The 22,241-nt window shown below is 43.1% G+C and overlaps 1 protein-coding gene across 2 annotated transcripts in view; it reads left to right on the top strand.

Annotated features, from left to right (window-relative positions):
• Positions 1–22,241, top strand: part of NUB1 (negative regulator of ubiquitin like proteins 1) — a 47,152-nt gene that overhangs the window by 1,165 nt on the left and 23,746 nt on the right. For both annotated transcript variants that reach the window (XM_075827346.1, XM_075827347.1), the window contains 5 exons: positions 1,123–1,240; positions 5,224–5,391; positions 8,008–8,066; positions 9,016–9,086; positions 21,888–22,082. In XM_075827346.1, coding sequence (XP_075683461.1) covers positions 1,124–1,240; positions 5,224–5,391; positions 8,008–8,066; positions 9,016–9,086; positions 21,888–22,082 — 610 coding nt within the window. In that variant the 5' untranslated portion in view covers position 1,123. The remainder of the gene's footprint in view (positions 1–1,122; positions 1,241–5,223; positions 5,392–8,007; positions 8,067–9,015; positions 9,087–21,887; positions 22,083–22,241) is intronic.

A 22,241-nucleotide genomic window follows, 5' to 3' on the forward strand; every position in this document is an offset into this window, starting at 1 on the left:
TGGGCACACATGTTTATTTGAATAGGGGAAGGGAATAAACTGCTGCTAGACACGTTGAAACCGGGTGTACTAGTTCCTACTTTCTGCCAACATCTACCGTCGAGGGAGAGTCGTGTGGCCCCCAGACTCACATTCTCCGTTGGTTGCACAGATAGTTTGCGTCGTGCATGTACTTGACCAAGGAAATTGGGATCTGTGCAGGTAGTGGAGTAGCGGCCACGGAGACACAGACCGAGTCACAACAAAGTGACTGGAGCATCCCCACACTAAATGTATTGGCAGGCAGGCTGCGTGGTAGAGGGTAGCCTCTCAGTGAGCTGTAGCGGCACGGTTGAGACAGGCTGCATGGCTTACAGTCACTTTGGCGGAGCTTAACTTGATGGGAACTTCTGCGGAGCTTGAACCCATTTTGAGGACCGCTTTATTTCCTTGTGCCAATGATTTACTATTTAAATTGGTTAGGGGTGGTTTACACAACTGTGTCGGAATCGGCGCCCCAAAAATTCCTGAAGGAATTTTGAGGCCGATTTTTTTTTTTTTTGCCAGACAAAAACGCTGTGTGAACTACCCCTAAAACTTCAACCTTCTGTGGTTATTATCCCCTTGTCAACATTTGACGTATGGTTACGTCATAGTCGGCAAGGGGAAGTATGGAGTGGGCTCCCGGGGTAAGCTCCATACTGAGCGGGTGTCAGCTGTATGCCGACACTTCACTGCAATGAGCGGGATTTTGCTCGTTTATCCCTTTAGATGCCACGGTGAATAGCGGCATCTATGGCGTTAGAAAGAGGGGGCGACGTCCCATCGCTTTCCCCCAGATGTAATCGCGGGGTGCTGAAGGCTCCCAGGTCTGCCATGTTTGTGCTCCTATTGAGCCCCTTCTAGCCGGCAAAAAACATGATAAACTGCAATACAGTAGTATTGCCGTATATCATGCAAGTGATCAAAGGATTGCTGGTTAATGTCCTCTAGGGGAACTAATAAAAGTAAAAAAACTGGTTGATATTTTATGTAAAAAAAGAAAACATTAAAACTTCAAAAACCCACCCCTTTCCCCCTAAAGCAAAAAACTGCTGTAATCATTGTTTCCTTGATTCTTATATGCTGACCTGTTTCTATTAGGATGGCAGAAAAAAAATTCCTGGTTTCCCAGCTGACGAATTACCTAAGGGAGGATCGCGTTCAACTCTGGAAAACCCCGTACACCACAGAAAAGCAGGAGGCCGGTCCTGAGCTTAAAGTACGTCCCATAGACTGAGGGTACATGTCACAGGCTCAGTCGTGTGTTTGTGCATTGTAGTCGTAACATTTCAGCTGTACAAATTCAACACATTTGAATCCTTTAGTTCACACTGGGGGGGGGGGGGATACGCTACGTAACCGCACGCAGTGTATTTGCCCTGTGCGCCGCAGGGAATTCCGAGCGAAAAACCGCACCAAACTGTGGTGCAGTTTTTCTGCCGGAATGTCCGCTGCGGAAAACTGCAGCATTTACCAGCCTGCTAGCAGGCTGGCCTCCTGAGATGGCGGTTCATCCAGGCCGGCCTCCTGGGTTGATGTTTTAGCCCATGTGACCGCCGCTACAGCCTGTGATTGGCTGCAGCGGTCACATGGGATGAAACATCATCTCAGGTGGCCAGCCTGGAGAAAGAAACATAAACTTCTGGGTAAGTATAGGTTTTTTTTATTTTCTGAGCTGCGTTTTTAGCGGCGGAATCGCTGCAAGCCTGCCGCAAAAAAAAACGCAACAACTGTTATTTGTTGCGGGTTTTACATCCCCATTAAGTTCAATGGGAAAAACCTGAAAAAATAAGCATTAACGCAAATAGAAATGACGTGCTGCGGAATAAAATTCTGCACCGCATGTCAATTTCTGAGCATTTTTCTCGCTCCGTATTTACGTAGCATGCGGATGAGATTTGTTCTATCTTATCCACGCTGCTGCTACTGTATTATGCTGCGGATTTTCCGCAACTATTTCTGTTGCAGAAAATCTGCAGTATTTACACAACGTGTGAAATAATCTGGCATGCATTAATCCAGAAAGTCTCATAATTCGGCTCTTGTTTAAAGGGGTTATCCAGGAATCAAAAATTGTTAAGTTATCCATTTTGAAATCCCGGATAACCCCTTTAAAGCAGAGAACTGTAATATAATGTCAACATTTGAGCTTGGATAGATAATCAGGGCTTTCTGTCTGAACATCCTCTACCCTTAGGCGGGATTCACACGACCGGGTCGTTCCCGAGCCCGAGTGTCGGCCGGTAAAATCGTCCATTTTGCCCGGCCGGTTTGCATAAAGTTTTGCATCCGTGCCGGGCCGGGCAGATCTGGACAGTGACATCAGCGGCAACTCCTGAAGGGGAATCCAAGGGGATTCCGCTCCTTTAAGGAGCTAAAGTGCGGCTAGCACATAGCAGAGCGGAGAGATACCTCCCTGCTCTGCTATAGTGGCGTCGCTACAGTAGTAGCAGCAGCAGAAGCTGCTAGCGGCGCCATCGAAGGTGTCGCCGGGCCAGGGCGCATTTAAAACAAGCAGGGGAAGGGAGCCAGCGCAGCGCTCCCTTCCACCTGCTGTACACCCCGGCCCTGCCACACAGTGTAGCGTACAGCCATTCGTCCGAATGCCATCAACTCCTCCTCACATGCACTCTGCGCTGTGAGGAGGAGGAGATAGAGCGCAAGCGCCGGAAAACCCGGCCATCACTCAGGACACATTCCGGTAATGGCCGTGTATTACCCGGCCCCATAGACTTCTATGGGGGCCGGGTACCCGGCCGAAGATAGAGCATGTCCTATTTTTTGATGCCCGGTTTTCCCGGCCGTCAAAAAATCGGTCGTGTGAATAGCCCCATTAGGGGTCTATTATTCCTAATGCAGCCGGGTGCCTGCCGATTTATGAACGGCCGGCACCCGGCTGGGAAACCCTGCCGTGTGAATGAGGCCTTAGGGTATGTTCACACGGCCGTTTTTCGGGGCGTAAACGGCCGAAGAATCGGAAGCAGAACGCCTCCAAACATCTGCCCATTGATTTCAATGGGAAAAATGGCGTTCTGTTCCAACAGGCCGTTTTTGTAACGTGACCGTTTTGAAAAACGGGCGCGTAAAAAAAGTGCAGGTCACTTCTTGGGACGTTTTTGGAGCCGTTTTTAATTGACTCTATAGAAAACGGCCGTAAAAAACGCAGCGAAAATCGCAAGTGGCTTAAAAAACTTCTAAAAATCAGGAGCTATTTTTCCTTGAAAACAGCTCCGTATTTTCAGACGTTTTTGAGTTTGCGTGTGAACATACCCTTAGGCTCAATGCAAACAATGTGTATTACGTGCGGTTCTGCCGCTTGGATTTACGTGTGGTAAATCCTCAGCGTAATAGAGTACCAGCATAGTGAATGAGATTCCAGGAAAGCCTAAGGCTACATGCACACGTTGCGGAATTTGGTGCAAAAAATCTGGTAGTTCACAGGTAAAATTCGCACCTAAGGGCTCGTCCACACGTTGCAAAATTGATGCGTTTTTTCCGTCCGAATTGCGGACGGAAAAAACGCAACAGAATGCAGTAGTGAATAAAATTTCATCCACACGCCACATAAAAACTCTCAGCCGAAATTGACTCGCGGTGCGTATTTTTCGGACCGCAGCATGTCAATTCATGCTGCGGAAAGAGAACTGAATTGCTGCATTTTTCGGGGGAGATGTCACCATCTCCCAGCATTGTGAAAAAAGCAGCAAAATACGCACCATTTTCTGCAGTAAAAACCGCAGGAAATGGTGTGGTTTTTCCGCAGCGGAAAGTCTGCTACTTTCAACGGAATTGCTGCAGAGCTTTTCTGCAGCAATTCCATTGTGTGTGGACAAGCCCTAATAGTGCATTTTTAATGCGTTTTTAGGTGCGGTTTTTACATTTTGATGCTGAATTCGGTGCACCAGCAGACATTTTGCTGCGGAAAAACCGCACCATTTCCTGCAGTTTTTACTTCAGAAAATGGTGTGGATTTTGCGGCGTTTTTCTCAAAGCTGGGAGACGGTGAAATCTCCTCTGAAAAACGCAGCAATTCAGTCCATTTTCCGCAGCAGGAATTGACATGCTGCGGTACGAAAAATACGCACTGCAGGTGAATTTGTGCTTGGTATTTTACGCAGCGTGTGGATGAGATTTAATTCTCACCCACTTTGCTGCTACTGTATTCTGCTGCATATTTTCCGACCGCAATCCCGGACGGAAAATACGCAGCAATTCGGTTACGTGTGGACAAGCCCTTATGCTGCGGATTTTGGTGCGGTTTTTTTATAACAAGTCAGATACAATTCGCAAGAGGAAACGCAAGATAAATTGACATGCTGCAGATTTTTAAAATACGCACCGCAGATCAATTTATGTGCAGAAACATTCTGCAATGTGTAGATGAGATTTCTTGAAATGTAATTTACTTTGCTGGTACTTTTATTACGCTGCATATTTACCGCACGAAAATTCGCACGTAAAACGCATTGTGTGCAATTTGGAGTTAGGGTTGTATATACTTGATTGTTCAATAATCCAGAATATTTGATAATCTGACACCTGTCAGGTCCATTGTTGCTGATTTAGGCCCCCTGCACATGAGATGGAAATTCTGCAGACTTTGTGTGGATTTAAGCATAGTAAATCTACAGCGGAATACAGTCCCGGTCCCTTGGAACAAATCTCATCCAAATTTTCCACATGGAAATCATCGCGTGCTGCAGTTCTTTAAGCTCTGCAGCATGCTCTTTCTGTTGCCAATGCTCCCAGCGTACGTCACCCTTTTCAGTCTAGAAGGGGTGAAATCCACACAAAAATCTGCATGTATCGCATGCAGACTTTGCTGCAGAAACACGGCGAATTCGCTGCAGAAAATCTGCAATAAATACGCTACGTGTCTGGGTACCCTATGGACTTGGTTACGCAGTGCAGATTTGCTACAGATTTTGCATACATGTTTTAAGACAAAAACAGAATTGGATTCAGAAGAGCAGATATAAGGCCTTCCTTTATCCTGTTTAGGTTCTGTCCCTGGATTTGGCTTAAAAATCTGCGCTGTGCAAACCAGTATGCCCACACGCTGCGGATTTGATGCACTTAATTCTGCCCAGAGAATTTGCAGAATTTCTGTCTTGTGTGCAAGGGGGCCTTAAAGACATTTTGCATCTTCGGTCTTTGCATTTTTCCATGTACTACTTCACATTCTCTGTGTTACCTTTTCAGGAGCTGGCTCAGAAATATTGTGAAAAGCTAAAATACAGCACAGAAGATATAGCCAGTGCTTTGGAAGAAATCCGGTGCTCTGCAATTCAACGCGGCATTGGAAATGAATCATTTAAAACAAAGGGGTTGGCATCATTACAAGTTTTCTTACCACGCAAACTTAATAAAGTAAGAAGTGATTTCGTTATTGGGTCCGTGTGCTGTGAGTGATTTCCACGCACAGCACGCGGACGAGTTTTACGCTAGTCTGAATGAGCTCTAATGCGTACAGATTTACAGACCGTGACTAGGAAATCCCTGAACGATTGTTATGGAAAAAATTCAATTTTGCAGCACTTACAATAAGTGTATATACTGCCAGTGTTTGGGGGACAATCCTCGCTGTGACTAGTAGGAGGGGAGGTGCTCTGGGGGGGACATTGCTAACGCTACTGAAAGTTGGGCTGGGTGGAAACCTTGACTACTGGGAGGGGGAAAGACTTCGGTTGAGTTCACATGTTGCACACCCTTCTGTGATCACTAAGAAGGTGGGGTCTGCTATGACTAGTGGGTGGGCTGCTACAACTACTAGGGAAGTGGGGGCTGAAATGAATACTTAGGAAGTACATGTGGGAGCTGCTGTGCCAACGGAGGAAGTCTGGGGCACATTATCTGATAACTAGATAATTCAAGGCTGAGTGTGTATAACAAAACTGTGGCAAATAAGCCTGTATATACGGTGACCCGTAAGGCCAGACTTGTAGATTCCCGGTTGCAATGCACACCTGGTCCTACAGCGTGTTTGTGGCTCCTATACGTGGTTTGGCCTAGTGAAGCTACACATTTATATTAGTGCATTAGGAATTTGGACCCTTTTAATGAGAATTTAAGATTACATAATATACAATCTACTCTTAGTTATGCCGAATATTTCTGTCCAGAGGGGAAAAACGACTTTATGTCAAATATGTGACAAGAGACAAATGTATACCTTTCCAAACAATTGTAATGATAATTGGACAGTGTAAATAGTGAAGATAAATATTAAAATGTTTATTGATCTTAATTGTAAAAATCATCTTTTATCGGTGGCGCGATCTGTAAGTGTTGTTCATAGTCACATTTATAATAGGCATGGCTGTCTACCGTGAGGTGAAGAGCGAACACTGGCACGAGCGTCTCGGCCACAAAATATCCATCAGATCCTCTGCCTCGATTTTTATTTTATTTTTTCTTTCTTTCCAACGACCGGTTGTTTGTCCACACTGAAATGTAGAAGTCTCATGTGTAAATGCGATTCACATAATCTGCTTTCCAGATTGTTTATTCATGTGCTCGGAGCTGTAAATAATGCAAACATACAAGGGAATCCTCTTATTTTTCTTTCCTTCTTTACAAAAACTATAATGTTTCACATTACTTCATGTATTATACTTTTAGTTTCCCATAAATCTCTGCGATCTGAATAGTTAAAGGCTTGTAAAGCCGTCATTACAGAAAATAACACTACATGAAATTGATTTGGAGAGAAACCCAATGCAAGAAGAGTTAATATTATTTCCACTAGTGCACCACCAACACGTTGAGGCCTGGTCTGAGGATTTTTCACAATTTATTAAGGAATCGTTTAAAGGGGATTTGCAGGTTTTATCATTGAGCACCAGCGGGCGCACAACTTCTCTATTCTCTGGATCAGTGGGGCTCCCAGGGATCGGTCCTCCACAGATCACATTAATGGCCTATCCTAAGAATTTCCCGTCAGTGGTAAAGTATTAATTACCTACACTACTACTATACCCCAGCAGCCAAGGGAACAATTGTCAACCGTATATTCAATCACAATCTGAGCAGCATACGAGCAAATCCTCAATGCTCCCAACATAAAATTAGATCTGTTTGCACGACAATATAGAAGCAATAAAGCCTGAGCAAATCTCCATTTATAACATGAAATTAAAGAAAATACTAATAAGGTGAGTCTCCTAAATCTAGTGATGTATTATAGGTTTCTAAATATGCTTTGGCCACTGCTTTGTATCAGAATATATGGCCAGCTGGTGGCATTGGGAAACAGATGCTTTTTTTTTTCTTCTTTCCCGTTTGAATCCCATAGAAATAAATCAGATCCATTCAAAGATTAATTTATTAACAAAATATAAATCAAATAAACAAACTCAAATGCTAGTGAGAACAAGGTCTTTGTGAGACCACTATTTATTTATACAGTATCACTAGATGAGTCATGTCTAAAGCTCTTTACTTCTGGAGGATAGATAGATAAATAGATGGATGGATATGAGATAGCTGGATGGATATGAGATAGCTGGATGGATATGAGAGAGATGGATAGATATGAGAGAGATGGATAGATATGAGAGAGATGGATAGATAGATATTAGATAGATATGAGAGATAGATAGATGGATGGATAGATATGAGAGAGATGGATAGATATGAGAGAGATGGATAGATATGAGAGAGATGGATAGATATGAGAGAGGTGGATAGATATGAGAGAGATGGATAGATAGATAGATATTAGATAGATATGAGAGATAGATAGATGGATGGATAGATATGAGAGAGATGGATAGATATGAGAGAGATGGATAGATATGAGAGAGATGGATAGATATGAGATAGGTAGATAGATATGAGAGATAGATATTAGATAGATATGAGAGATAGATAGATGCATGGATAGATATGAAATAGATAGATAGATCTCCTAACTTTTTATTGTACAGCATTTAAATATGATTGAGTTGGAAAGCCCCTTAAACTGTTCTGTGTTGTATTTTCAAGGGCTCCAGAAATTTCATGGAGATTTCCCTGAATATCACGGGGAAGGAGTTGAAATGCCAGTAAGTATTCTTCAGTAATATGACACATCTTTTGCACCACACAGAAAAATGTCCATAAACCTAAAGAGAATCTGACTGTGGTTCATCATAATCTTTACAATGAATATTTGGGATAAGTCGGTCCATGTTTAATTAGTTCTCGGTTTTATTATAAATTTAGCCTTTAACACAATCTGACCAATTTTCTTTCATTAGAAAGTTGCAGAAGTTTTCATTCTACAATGATTAGACCCTGAGAGTAGTATATTATACAAGGGGAATCGCTGAGCTGGGGAATATAGAGTTTTCTATTTCATAGTTTTTTCAGGTAAAAAGCTATTTAAATTCTGCCTGGAGTAATCGAAAAAGCCAGTAAATCCTGCTTCCCCCGCCCGCCCTGGATGGAAACTCATACAAGGAAAGCTGTCCATCACTGTCTGGAGGTGGAAAGCAGGACTCACAGGTTTGGCTACTTTTACAGTGGCGTGTTGGTTAATGTTGGTAATACACGTCACAACGGATGTAATATTTATGATAAATACGCTCGTGTGAAATCATCCTCTCTCTCTCTCTCTGAATCCTGGCAGCATTTATACTCCGCTCAGATGGGGTAGCATAGAGAGCTGGCAGATCTGCTTTACTGTATCAGCAGGAGGGAACTAATGGCCAGGATCAGAAACTACGATTATTCAATCCCTTTTACTGTCATTTTATACCATGGAAGTTTGATCAGTCCATGTGGAGATGTGGTCGGCGGCAATGCCATCACTCACTGCTCTGCATGATTAACATCTCTCCTGATCCTGAAAGATTGTGCTTTGTGCAGTCCGTACATGACCAACAAGAAAGTGTCACATTTAGCTTCGTAAACCCAGTGATTCACCCTCCAGTTATATCTCACATTTGTAATGTTGTCATTTCAAGAAGGGAGTTTTGACCCAAATGTGCTTATTTTTACCTTTGCTTTTAGAATTGCGCAACAATATGGACTAGAAGAAAGTCACCTAAAGATAATTGTTAACAGGAAACAGCTTGAGACTGGTGAGTATACGTCAAGATCCTCTTCTTTCTGTAAAAGTGTATTCACTTTAAAATGTGTTGTTTATTACACAGAATCTACTATATAAGAGTAAAGGGTCCCCTACATATACTTGATGTTGTGTAATATTAAAGCAGTCATTATAGTTTCCCCTGTGGGGCATATTAAGCAGTGGTGGGGGCTAAAAAATAAATACTTGCTTCTTCTCCGTACTACTACAACTCTTCTTCTGGATCAGAATTCTTCAGAATGGATCAGGCTGATAGACACTGCTCAGTGATGTCACCAGCTGCGCCCAACCGCTCCATTCACATACTGTGCGGACATCTATTACAAGCAACTTTATAAGACCACCCCCCCCCCCATATTGACACCGGTAGTCTAAAAATCACAACGACCTACACCATGACTGGTTCTGGGATCGCATTCATGACAGCTGCACACAATCCCAGGGAAAAAAGAATGTCAAGGCAAAATATAACCAATCCTATCGAAAGGGACTGTCCTAACCGATGAGATGCTTGAAATGAGAGAGACATAAACATTTTATTATCGCATGATCGATCATGTCTTGTAATGTTAGTTAAATCCCAGATCTTAATCTAATCGAGAATCTGTGACACGACGTGTAGACTTCTGTACTCCAACACAGCCCATCTAACTTGAAACCGTTTTTCCTGGAAGAATGGGCAAAAATCCCAGTGTCTAGATGTGCAAAACGAATGGAAACATACCCCAAGAGCCTTGCATCTGTTATTGCAGCAAAAGGTGGCTACACAAAGTATTGACATTCTGGGGGTGAATATTTATACACGTTAAGGATCTCTGTTTTTTGTCTTAACTATTGTTTGTGTCACAGTAAAAAATATTTTGGACCTTCAAAGTGGTAGGCATGTTGTGTAAATCAAAGGGTACAAACCCCCAAAAACTCCTTTTTAATTCAAGGTTGCAATGCAACAAAACCAGTAAAACACCAAGGTGTGGGATGGCGAATAATTTCACAAGGCTCTGTTTGTACCGTTCAGCCATAACCTTAAAACCACCTGCCTAATATTTTGTAGGTCTCCCTTGTACTGCCAAAACCGCTCTGACCCGTCAAGGCATGGACTCCACAAGACCTCTGAAGGTGTCCTGTGGGATCTGTCACCAAGATGTTTTTTTTCAAGAAAGCAGTGGCACTCTAAGGGTGTGTTCACACGCTTAACAAAATACAGAGCTGTTTTCAAGGGAAAACAGCTACTGATTTTCAGACTTTTTTGGCTGCGTTTTTTACCCCCGTTTTTGGAGCTGTTGTTCAATTGAGTGAAAAACGGCTCAAGAAGTGACATGCACTTCTTTTTACGGGTTATCTTTTTACGTGCCGTTGTTTGAAAATGAGGCGTAAAATAACGTCCCGTCGGAACAGAACGCCGTATTTCCAATTGAAATCAATGTGCAGATGTTTGTAGGCGTTCTGCTTCTGATTTTTCAGCCGTTTTTCTGGACTTTTATGGGCCGAAAAATGGCTGAAAATATCCTCTGTGAACGTACCCTAAGAAATGCAATATATGAACCGTGTGCCAGTAAATGATCTTGAGTTCTTCAATAGTAGAGAGAAATTCTTGCAGCACTCCCAAAGTAAGTGAAAAATCCAATCTTCTTTATTTCAGCTTACATAGTGCAACGTCTCAATGCAACATTGGCATTTTTCACTTGTAAATAAATAATATTGGATTTTTCACTTACTTTGGGAGTGCTGCGTGAATTTCTCTCTACTATTGAAGATCCTTGGATCAGGATCATTTGCTGGCACCCTGCTCATATATTGCATATTTATAATATGTATATCCAGTCCTGGCCAAAAATTGAGTGACACAAATTTTCGTTTTCACAAAGTTTGCTGCTTCAGTGGTTTTAGATCTTTTAGTAGATGGTATAGTGAAGTACAATTATAAGCATTTCATAACTTTTTAACTTTTATTGACTAATACATCAAGTTTATGCAAAGACTCAATACTTATAGTGTTAACCCTTATTTTTCAAGACCTGCAAATCGCCCTGGCATGCTGGATATCCGCTTCTCGGTTAAATCCTGACTGACGGCAACTCATTCTTGTCTAATCACTGCTTGTGGTTTATCACAATTTTTGTGTTTTTGTTTGTCCAAACGCTTTTTGACCACAGTTTCTCAATGGGATTGAGATCTGGGGGGTTTCTTGGCCATGGCCCCAAAATGTCAATGTTTTGCTCACCAAGCCACTTGGTTATCACTTTTGCCTTGTGAAATGGTGCTCCATCATGCTGGAAGAAGCAGTGTTCATCACCGAATTGCTCCTGGATCGTTGGGAGAAGTTGCTCTTGGAGGATGTTTATATGCCATTTCTTATTTATGGAAGTGTTCTTGGGCAAAATTGTGAGTGATCACACTCCCTTGAATGAAAAGTAACCCCACACATGAATGGTCTCCGGATGCTTTACTGTTGGCATGACACAGGACTCATGGTAGTGCTCACCTTTTCTTCTCTGGACAATCATTCTTCCAGATGTCCCAATCAGTCTGAAGGGGCTTCATCAGAGAAAATAACTTTACCCCAGTCCTCTGCAGTCAAATCCCTGTACTTCCTGCAGAATGTCAGTCTGTCCTTGATGTTTTTCTTGGGGAGAAGTGGTATTTTTGCTGCCCTTCTTGACACCGGGCCATCCTCCTAAAGCCTTCGCCTCACTGTGCGTTCAGATTCACTGACCCCTTCCTGCTGCCATTCCTGAGCAAGCTCTGCACTGGTGTTGAACCGATCCTGTAGCTGAATCCTCTTTAGGAGACGGTCCTGGCACTTGCTGGACTTTCTTGAGTGCTCTGAAGCCTTCTTCACCACAATTAAACCTCTCTCCTTGAAGTTCTTGATGAACCGATAAATGGTTGATTTAGGGGCAATCTTACAAGCGGCAATGTCCTTGTCTGTAAAACCCTTTTGATGCAAAGCAATGATGACTGCTCGTGTTTCCTTGGAGGTAACTGTGGTTAACAGAAGAAGACAATGATTTCAAACACCATCCCCCTTCTAAAGCAACCAGTCTGCTCTTATAATTCATTCAGCAACACATGGTGATATCAGCCGCCTTGTCCTTTTATTTTGTGATTAAGTTAATTTTCATGGCAAGGAATGACTTTGCAATTAAATGCAGTTCAAATACGCTAGCGTTTCTTGTGAAGTGCTTCTTAAAATACAGGTGTTTTTGATGCATTTTCCATGTGTTTGACGCATATTGTGAGTTCTCTTTGCACCTTTTTTGGCACATAACCAGGACTACCATGGACTATGGCAACATTTGGCGCGTTTTTGCCAGAGAACTGACCTAATGCTTTTTTTTACGCAATGCGTCTTTTTTTTTTTTTTTTTATGTAATTTATGTACTAACGGTGTGCTTTCCCTTTTGATTTGAATAGGTAGCTTAATCAAGCGTATTTTGGCGCATTAGAATGCGCCAACATGCGCTTCAAATATATGCTGTGTGAACAGGGCCTTTCAGTGATGGATTATTCACCACTATCTTTCCTTTGGCCACAAGGTGGCATTACATATTGGCTTTTACATTTTATTTAAACATAAGGTTTCCTGACACTTAATGGGGTTTCCATCTTTTAACATTCATGGCCTATCTTCAATGGGTTGCCCGGACATTTTTTATTAAAAGGCCTAACCTTGGAATAGGCCATCAACATCAGATCGGTGGGGGTCCTACTCCCGGCACCCTTGCCAATCAGCTGACTGAACGGGCCATGGCGTTCACCGACGCAGACTTTTCACAGTTTCCAGGCGCAGCGCTGTACACATCGAGTGGCCGTACTAGTGTTTGCAGTTCCGGTCCCATTTAAGTGAATAGGACTGAGCCCAATCCCATGCACAGCCGCTACCGATGTGTACAGCGCTGTGCTTGGTAAACACAAAGCGCTTCAGTCAGCTGATCAGCGGGGGTGCTGGGAGTCTGACCCCCAGCGTTCTGATATTGATGGCGTATTCTAAGGATAGGCCTTCAATTAAAAAAATGTCCGGACAACCCCTCTAAGATAGGCCGTCCATGATCTCCCCTACCCTGGACTTATCTGTGTTGGGTACGGATGAGGTTCAGGTACACACTCCATTTTCCCCTGTAGTGCTAACCATTTGTAAACAGACCTGGAGGATCGCCGGAGTGCCAGCACTGGATTACATAGTGAAAGAAGAGGAGTACTGATTCATATATTTATTTATTATTATTATTATTTTTTTTAAATCACTGATTTTAAACCGTTTTTTTTTTAAAGTTTGGATAACCCATTTAAAGCATCATCATTCTGATGAGTGGGAAGATTATTGTGTATTAAAATAAAAATATAAATTCTAAGACCCAGCATTTTGGGTTTTTTTTTTCATCACCTCAATCCGAAAGCTAAAATTTTATATGTATTTTTCTGTTCACCTAGTCGTATGAGGGCTTGTGTTTTGCATTATGAGTTGTATTTTTTTTATTGGTTTTGGGGTTCATATAATGTATTGAATATTACATTTCAATGTGCGGTGTGGTGTATGTGACATGTTGACTTCATTTTATTGGTGTTAACAATTCTGTCAATACCAAATTTAGGCTGGGTTCACACAGAGTTTTTTGACGCGGAAGCCGCCCTGCAAAACTCGTCAAAAACGGCCCGAAAATGTCTCCCATTGATTTCAATGGGAGGCGGAGGCGTCTTTTTCCCGCGAGTGGTAAAACCACTTTTATGCCCACGGCGCTCAATGGCTGTGGGCGAAAATCAAATTATCTACCGAGGGAAGTGTGTGTCAAAAAATTTACAAAGGAAATTCATCCGTTTTTAAAACAGACCGGGAAAAAAACTGATGCAAAACGGTCAAAATCGGCTGTTAAAAACGGAAACACGGCCTAGAACGGATGCAAAACGGCAGAGAAAAGCGGACCAAGGCTATGTTCACATCTGCGTTGGGACTCCATTCAAGGGTTACGACGAAGCTTTCCGTCAGGGAAACCCATGAACGAAATCCAAAGTGAATCAATACCACCCTTAAACAACGGTGGCAAACGGAAAACATTTGCACCGGATCCGTCACCATTGAAATCAGTGGTGGTACAAACGAAAACCTATGGTCTCTGTTTGTTTCAGTTTGGATTCCGTTCATGGGTTCCCCTGACGGAAAGCTTCGTCGGAACCCATGGACGGAGCCCTGACGCAGATGTGAACGAAGCCTAACATAATATATTGCAACACAAAATACTTTTTATTTTTTTTTTCATTTTAAGCTATTTGAAAATGATTATTAGGCTAAGTTCACACTACCGTTGTCTCCCGTTTAGGTCTTTTCCATCAGAGGAAGAGATGACCGAAAATCCAAACGGAAAGCATCGCTTCTGTTTGAATTACCATTCATTCCAATGGTAATTCTTTTGTTTCAGTTGGATTCTTTTTGCCTCCGTTCGCTAGGTTTTCGGTTTTTTTCATGGGAACAAAAGTGCTGCAGACTGAAACAAAATAATTAGCATTGAAAAGAATGGTAATTAAAATGGAAGCGATGCTTTCCATATGGATTTTTGGTTATCTCTTCCTCTGACGGGAAGGACCTAAACGGGCAACAACGGTAGTGTGAACTTAGCCTTAGTGGTTAGAGAACCCCTTTTATATTAAATACGTGATGACATTTTTCCTATTCTGTCTGTGTAGTCTCTTGACCGCAGGGTTCATAATAAAATCATTGATCCACATTTCCCAATTATGTGCCAGTGTTGATATGTCATAAACCTGTACCCCTATACAATGTGTGACAGCTGGGCATCATCTAATAATACATTTCTTACACACACACACTATGGCCGGATTCACACAAGCGTGTGTTTTGCGCGCGCAAGAGGTACATAAAAGCTCCGTGTGTTATCAGCTTATGATGCGTGGCTGTGTGATTTTCACGCAGCCGCCATCATTATGACACTCTGTATGTTTGTAAACAGAAAAGCACGTGGTGCTTTTCTGTTTTCATTCATAGTTTTGACTACATAACGCGAGGCACACGGAAGTGCGTCTGTCTGCTGTGCGCGGTTTTCACGCACCCATTGACTTCAATGGGTGCGTGATGCGCGAAAAACAGGCAAATATAGGACATGTCGTGAGTTTTACGCAGCGGACATACGCTGCGTGAAAATCACTGACAGTCTGAACGGCCCCATTGACTAACACAGGTCCGTACGACGAAAATCACACGCGTTGTACGGACGTATTATACGTTCGTCTGAATAAGCCCTAAGGCTATGTTCACACAGAGTTTTCTGCCTGGAAAAATCCGCTACGGTTTTTTTGAAGTGGTATTTCTCCACAGGTGTTTTTTGCCGGGATTTTTGCCGCTTTTTATTTTTTTTTTTACCTATTTGTTCAACAAGAAAAAACCATGAGCGTTTTTTACATAAAACGCGTCCACCGTTCGGCGATTTTTTTTTTAATTTTTTTATTTTTTTTCCGTCTCGCTGGAAAAAACGCTTCCACCTCCTATTGAAAACCATGGGCGGCAATTCCGTACGCTTTTTGCCGCGGTTTTCGCAGCACAAAAAGGTGGCAAAAAAACTGGGCCTAAAGGATTCTCATTACCAACTTTAGAGCTGATATCTGAGCCGTGAAACTTTTCTTCTTGATGAGAATTAATGTTCTGTAGATGTATTAAGGCACCCGAACAAAACTCATGCAAACATAGAGATGGCATACAAACTCCATGCAGATGTTGAACTTGGGTCATGTCCATATGACATTGGGATGTCATAAAGTGGTTCCCCACTAGGGACGCTAACCAGCAGCAGCCTTCACTCTGTCTGGCTTGGTCCGTCCATTTATTACAAATGTATTGTCAAATGGAAAAATGCAACATTAATGGCCGGTATAAAGAATGTGGCATTTTATCAACATTATGCCCAGTGTGCCAAATTCCATCTTGAATTTCTGCTGCTTTTAGATACAACACCCCAAAAAATGGCTTAAAGGAAGGGTGTCGCGAAAAAAACATTTTTTTTTATTAATTTGCTTTTAGTGGTTTATTAAAAAAATGTGTATTTATTTGTGTTTGTGTTTTAACTTTTTTTTTTTTCAAACTTTTTCTTCTCTATGGGGCTGCCATTTTTTTTCATCTCTGTATGTGTCGATTGACGACACATACAGACATGGAATAGGGCACATACAGCGCCATAGAGAATGCGAAGGGAGCCGTTCCATTCACTATGCTGTACGCCAGGGGTCTCAAACTCGGCCGGGTAAGTGGGCCGCATATAGAAAAATGGGAAGTTGACGGGCCGCATTACTTTCAAATTTGATACAATACAAAATTATTGTTAATCAATTAGTTATATGAACTACTATAACACTATATTACTATAATAATAATACTACATTACTATAATAATAGCGCTAGGTTTAAAATTTGAGATTTCTCCACGTGCTTATTTCAACAATCCAGCTTTCCAGTTTAAGTGTCGCTAAATGCAGTCCAGCGGCTCAGTTAGCACACATGTCAAGATTGGGCAGCCCCTTTTTAGATAGTGCCGCAGTGCCCTCTGTGGATGCTGCCGCAGTGCCCTCTGTGGATAATGCAACACACCCCTAGATAAGGCCACAGTGCCCTCTGTAGATAAGGCCACAGTGCCATCTGTAGAGGCTGCCCCAGTGCCCTCTGTAGAGGCTGCCCCAGTGCCCTCTGTAGAGGCTGCCCCTGTGCCCTCTGTAGAGGCTGCCCCTGTGCCCTCTGTAGAGGCTGCCCCAGTGCCCTCTGTAGAGGCTGCCCCAGTGATGTCAGGGGCTTGCCCAGAGCTGGAGTCCCAGGCAGAGCGCTAGTAGGCTCTTCCTGGGACTCCAGCTGTGCTCCTGACATCACTGGGACTCCTGCTCTGGGGAAGCCCCTGACATCATTGTCGATGTATGGACAGCGATGTCAGAGGCTTCCCCAGAGTCCCGGAGCAGAGCCGATAATAGCGCTCTGCCCGGGACTCCGCTCTGGGGAAGACCCTGACACACTGTCCATATATGGGTAGCGATGTCAGGAAATTCCACAGAGTCCCGGAGCAGAGCCGACACCAGCGCTCTGCTCCGCTCTGGGCAAGACCCTGACACACTGTCCATATATGGGCAGCGATGTCAGGGAATTCCACAGAGTCCCGGAGCGGAGCCTGTACTAGCGCTCTGCCCGGGACTCCGGCTCTGGGGAAGCCCCAGACATCGCTGTTCATATGTGGACAGCGATGTCAGGGAATTCCACAGAGTCCCGGAGCAGAGCCGACACCAGCGCTCTGCTCGGGACTCCGGCTCTGGGGAAGCCCCAGACATCGCTGTTCATATGTGGACAGCGATGTCAGGGAATTCCAGAGTCTCGGAGCAGAGCCGATACTAGCGGCTCTGTGTCCCGCGGGCCGCAGATGACAGCCCCAGGGGCCGCATGCGGCCCGCGGGCCACGTGCTTGAGACCCCTGCTGTACGCCGTCTGTGTGGGAACGGCGAATGCGCTGCTCCCACACAGTCCAAATGGAAGGTTTTCGGCCGAGCGACATCCGGCGCCGTTTTCTTGTGGACTGGAAGCCGTGGCCGGACAGTAAGATGACTACTTCCGGTCGCGGCTTCCGGACATGTGTTCTGAAGCCAGCACTAGGAGTGGAGGGAGCAGACGGACCGGAGGGAGCGGCGGCGGCAGGAGCAGGTAAGTTATGTCTGTGTATATTCGTGTTTTAGTGTGTGATTAGCACTGTATGTAAGCCTACTACACTGTGTATTCGCTCAAAAAATGGCGGCACACAGTGTAGGAGGTTTGAACATTCAATCCCCTCCTTTCTCTTGGCACTAGCCAGGATAAGGGATGGGGGATTGTGTGAGCTCACTAGAGCGTGTGTGTTTACACCAAATTTGCAGCATAAAGTAATGAGGTTGCTTTACCACATGCCAATGCTGCAATTTTGGGAATTGCTTCCTCTAGTGACCAGCACAGGGAAATGTTATAAATTAGAATCTAATTTATAATATTGCCTGACTTGTGAAAAAATTATAACAATGTCTAATCATGTATACACTAACTGTTTAACTAAAAAAAAAAATAAATTCTAGCGACACATTCCCTTTAACGGGTGTGTCTGGTTCAGAAAGCTTATTTTAAAATAGGAAATGAAATTCTGAGATAGGGGAGACGCTATTTCCGGTACATCCATTAATTAGCCAGAGGGGAGAGCAGCCTGTCTCTGCATAACATAGACAGCTCATTGCATTCATTGGGTACTATGTAATCCCTTATTATCTTATACAGGGGGTTGCCCTACAGATTACACATGATCAGCGGGACACACCATGTTAAGCTTCTAACCTAAAGGGATTGCCCAAAGTCTCTCTAAATCATGGCGCTTATTAATATGCAGTTTTTGGTGGTTGCTGTGTTTTTGTTTTGTTTTTTTTTAATCTGCCGGACTCCAGTGATTTGTATAAACCTGTCACAAGTTTTGGAGCCAAAAAACCACCACCATGTCATTATGCATGTTGAAACTGGCCAGGCAATAGTTAAATAACCTACAAGTTGCTGATCTCCGTCCGGGAGCAGCATCGTGTGCATATGCATAGCGTACGTGAAGCGAGGACCGCACACTGCACAACATGCTGGTCATTAAGTAGTTCCAAAACTTGTGACCGGCTCCCTTTTAACTATAAACATTTTATTAATTTACTTATAAGATGACATTAATGGTTCTTCGCTAAGTATAAACTTTGTTGGCATTTCTGGCATTGCTTTAAGACAAGTAATATTGAGGGGCAGGCTGATGTAGTGACGAAGACAAGCCGATCATAGTACTTGCCATTCTTTAAACGTTTACTATTAAAAACAGACTTGTGACTTGCTGGCTGGGTAAACCTAATCTGTTCCTAATTTTCATGAAAATGAGATAGTGGATTCAGCTATCATCCATCAAAAGACAAAAGTCAGTGCGTCTTATATGCACGTGATATGAAATCTGTACAATTAATTTATATTTTATCTCCAGGGGAATCGGTAGTTCTGGAAACTCATGGGCACCCCAGTTCTTGTTATACCAAATGACGGAGTTATTACTAATAGGCATTATTTAAATGTGTTGTCTAGTGGCCATACACATTAGATAGTTCCTGGGGGATGTGCCGACAACCTACTATAAATGGGGGTAGCCCGACTGCCCCGAGACATCTGCTGTAGGGGAAGCAAGAATTGGACATGCTGGATTTTCATTTTTCTGATTACTTCGTTCCCCTGGGGTATGAGCTATGAAGAGGTGTCTGGCAGCCATTTACCCCCTTTTCCTATGCGGTAAACATGCACGTTGTTGAGTTTAGCATGCATGCTTAAAGGGGTTGTCACTACCAGACAACTGATGACCTATCCACCGACTCTGTACGTTGCATTGTGGCCGTACTGCCGATTTGCAGCTCTGCTTCTATTCGCTTGAATAGGAGCAGAGCTGCAGTACGGCAGCTCGGCCGCTATTCCGTAACCAGAGCCATCTGCTTTCGGTATGGACGTCTGGTGCCTGGAGGCAGCCGGAGCACCTTATTGTTGCGGGGTCCGGGTGTCGGACCCTCACCGATGATATACTGATGACCTATTCGGTGGATAGGTCATCAGTTGTCTGGTCATCTGCTTGCTGCGCGTCCGGCAGCTGAGACCCCTGGCAATCCGTTGTTTTTGCTGTGTTAGCTGCATGTCTTCTGCAGCGGCACTGAATCAATTTGCCCTTATTCCTTATCCCTGATCTTCATGCTTATGCAGCAAGCAAAATTTATATGATTGGTCATCTGTGAGCGGCAACTGGAATACTGTAGATGGTCATAGCTGCTGGCAGCCAATGAAGGCATCACATGGACATGTCAGCCAAAAGTGGGGTGATCTTGATAAAGCTTTAACAAGATTTGAATAATATTCAATGTCCATAACGTATGTCCATAAGTCATGTAGAATTTGATTGCTGTCACCAGAATACCTCTTAGGGCCTGTTCACATCAGCGTCGCCCTTCCGTTGATGGTTTCTGCATGACCTTTCCGTCGGAGGAAGCCATGAACGGAAAGGCAAATGGAAACCATTACTCCCGTTTGCATTACCATTGATAGCGATGGTTATGTTTCCGTTGCAAATAGTTTCAGTTTATCTCCAATCCGTAAGGTTTCTGTTTTTTTGGGGGGAAACAATAGCGCAATAGACTGCGCTATTGTTTCTGCCCAAAAAAACCGGAAACCTTTACGGAATGGAGACCAACTGAAACCATTTGCAACGGAAGCATAACCATCGCAATCAATGGTAATGCAAACTGATGGAAAGGTCTAACGGAAGCCCGGCGCAGATTGGAACAGGCCCTAAGAAGATGTTCTAGATTTGAAAATATTTTGCTAAACTTTTCAAACGAGCAGCAAAAAGAAATCGCACAAAAGGTAGATCAAATACTAGAAACCCCAACATAACCTCCCTCCACCATGTGGTGTATGTTATACAAAAAGAGACACCAAAAGCAAGTAGTGCTAAATGACCCAACCAATTTAAGCATATAAAACGCATAATTTTATTGAAACATATGTGCTTTTTGGCTTGGCCTGATGAAGACATCAGTTCGATTTCGTAACGCGTAGCCTATCTATTAATAAAACTATTTATTTATATACTTCCATGTTTTAAACTTGTTTTAAACTTCATCTTAGCAGCGCCGTTATAGGTCCAATTTTGGTCTTTTTCTCTCTTTTGGCTCACTCTTGCAGACTATCTGCAATGTATCATTGTACGGTATAGGTGTCATTTCTAGTTGGACATTTTTTTTTATATCCCCCCTCGTTTTATGTGATTACTGTATTTTTTTACATGTGCTTTAATAAAATCGTGCCTTTTTATATGCTTAAATTGTTTTGGGCATTTAACACTACTTTCTTTTGGTGTCTATATATGATTCTTGGTGTAGACCATTTACCACTAGGGCCTTTTTCCTTGGTGTTATACATAAAGAGTTGACTGCCAGGTTCCCTGAGGTACTGTGGAGTACAGAATACCTGAAAGTGGACATTAGCTAATTTCTCTTGATTCCTAGTACCAACATAAAATACCTTGCAGATCTCTCTCCACCCCAAGCGTTTTCATATACATCAGCCTCTAACCGTTTCTTGCAAGAGCATAAATCCATTGTATAAATGCAGCTTTAGCCATCAGCAGCACCACATGAATAAATCCTGGTGAGCGCAGGAGACAGAGAGGAAACACCATGGAAAAGGAAAAGCCAGCAATTCACCTCAAGAGATCTGCAAAAAGTCAGTCCGCCATACACGTCAGTGGGGCTATACTCGTATGCCATATTCAGGTCCATTTTTGCAGACCAGACTCGCCTATTGACGTCTCTGGCAACAGATAAATTACTAAAGCATTGCAAAAAAAAAAAGAAAAGTGAAACTAGGTAGTGCTTGCAGAGGAGAAAAACGTATGACACACAAAAACCACACACATTCATGTGGATGAAAAATAGTCTGTTTTTTTGCAGAGTCAAATGGGATACACTTGTGTAAATAAGGCCTAACATTGATTCCTAGGACAGCTTATCTTGTCTTTTTTTTTTTTTTTTCTTTAATGCACACTGCAGTAAGAATCATAAGCGCTTTACAGAAAGTTTCTGGAGTATTGTTATCAATGGGACGGGACTGTGGGATTGAGGGCTATTGAGGCAGTAAGGCGTTAGTCGTTCAGAAGGACTAGACACTACTTTTTATTTTGTTACCTTTATTTATTTTATTTAACTTTTTTTGTTTTTTGTTTTTTTATTTCTCCAGATAAAACTTTGCAAGAACAAGGTGTTGGCCACAACATCAAGATTTTAGTCCTAGAACTCAGCTACACCGAGGAAGAAGCAAAGAAGCGTGCGCACAATGTAGAGCAAGAACGGGAAGAGGAGGCACAAAAGGATGAGAGTGTGAAGAAAAAGATGATGCGCACAAAGAAAGGACTAGAGATCCTTGCAGATAGAGGTATAGTCGTGTCGTCTTTAGATAAAGACCGCTTTATAGCATGAGCCCCCTAGCCTCTGTAACGGGACCTGTTATAATGGGTTAGGTTCGTGCCAATCGGGCCAAAAAAGGACATACCTGACCTATTGAAAATGCAGCACACTGTTTCCCCTGCTTAAA

The sequence above is a fragment of the Rhinoderma darwinii genome, chromosome 5, assembly GCF_050947455.1.
Source record: "Rhinoderma darwinii isolate aRhiDar2 chromosome 5, aRhiDar2.hap1, whole genome shotgun sequence".
Taxonomy (NCBI): Eukaryota; Metazoa; Chordata; class Amphibia; order Anura; family Rhinodermatidae; genus Rhinoderma; species Rhinoderma darwinii.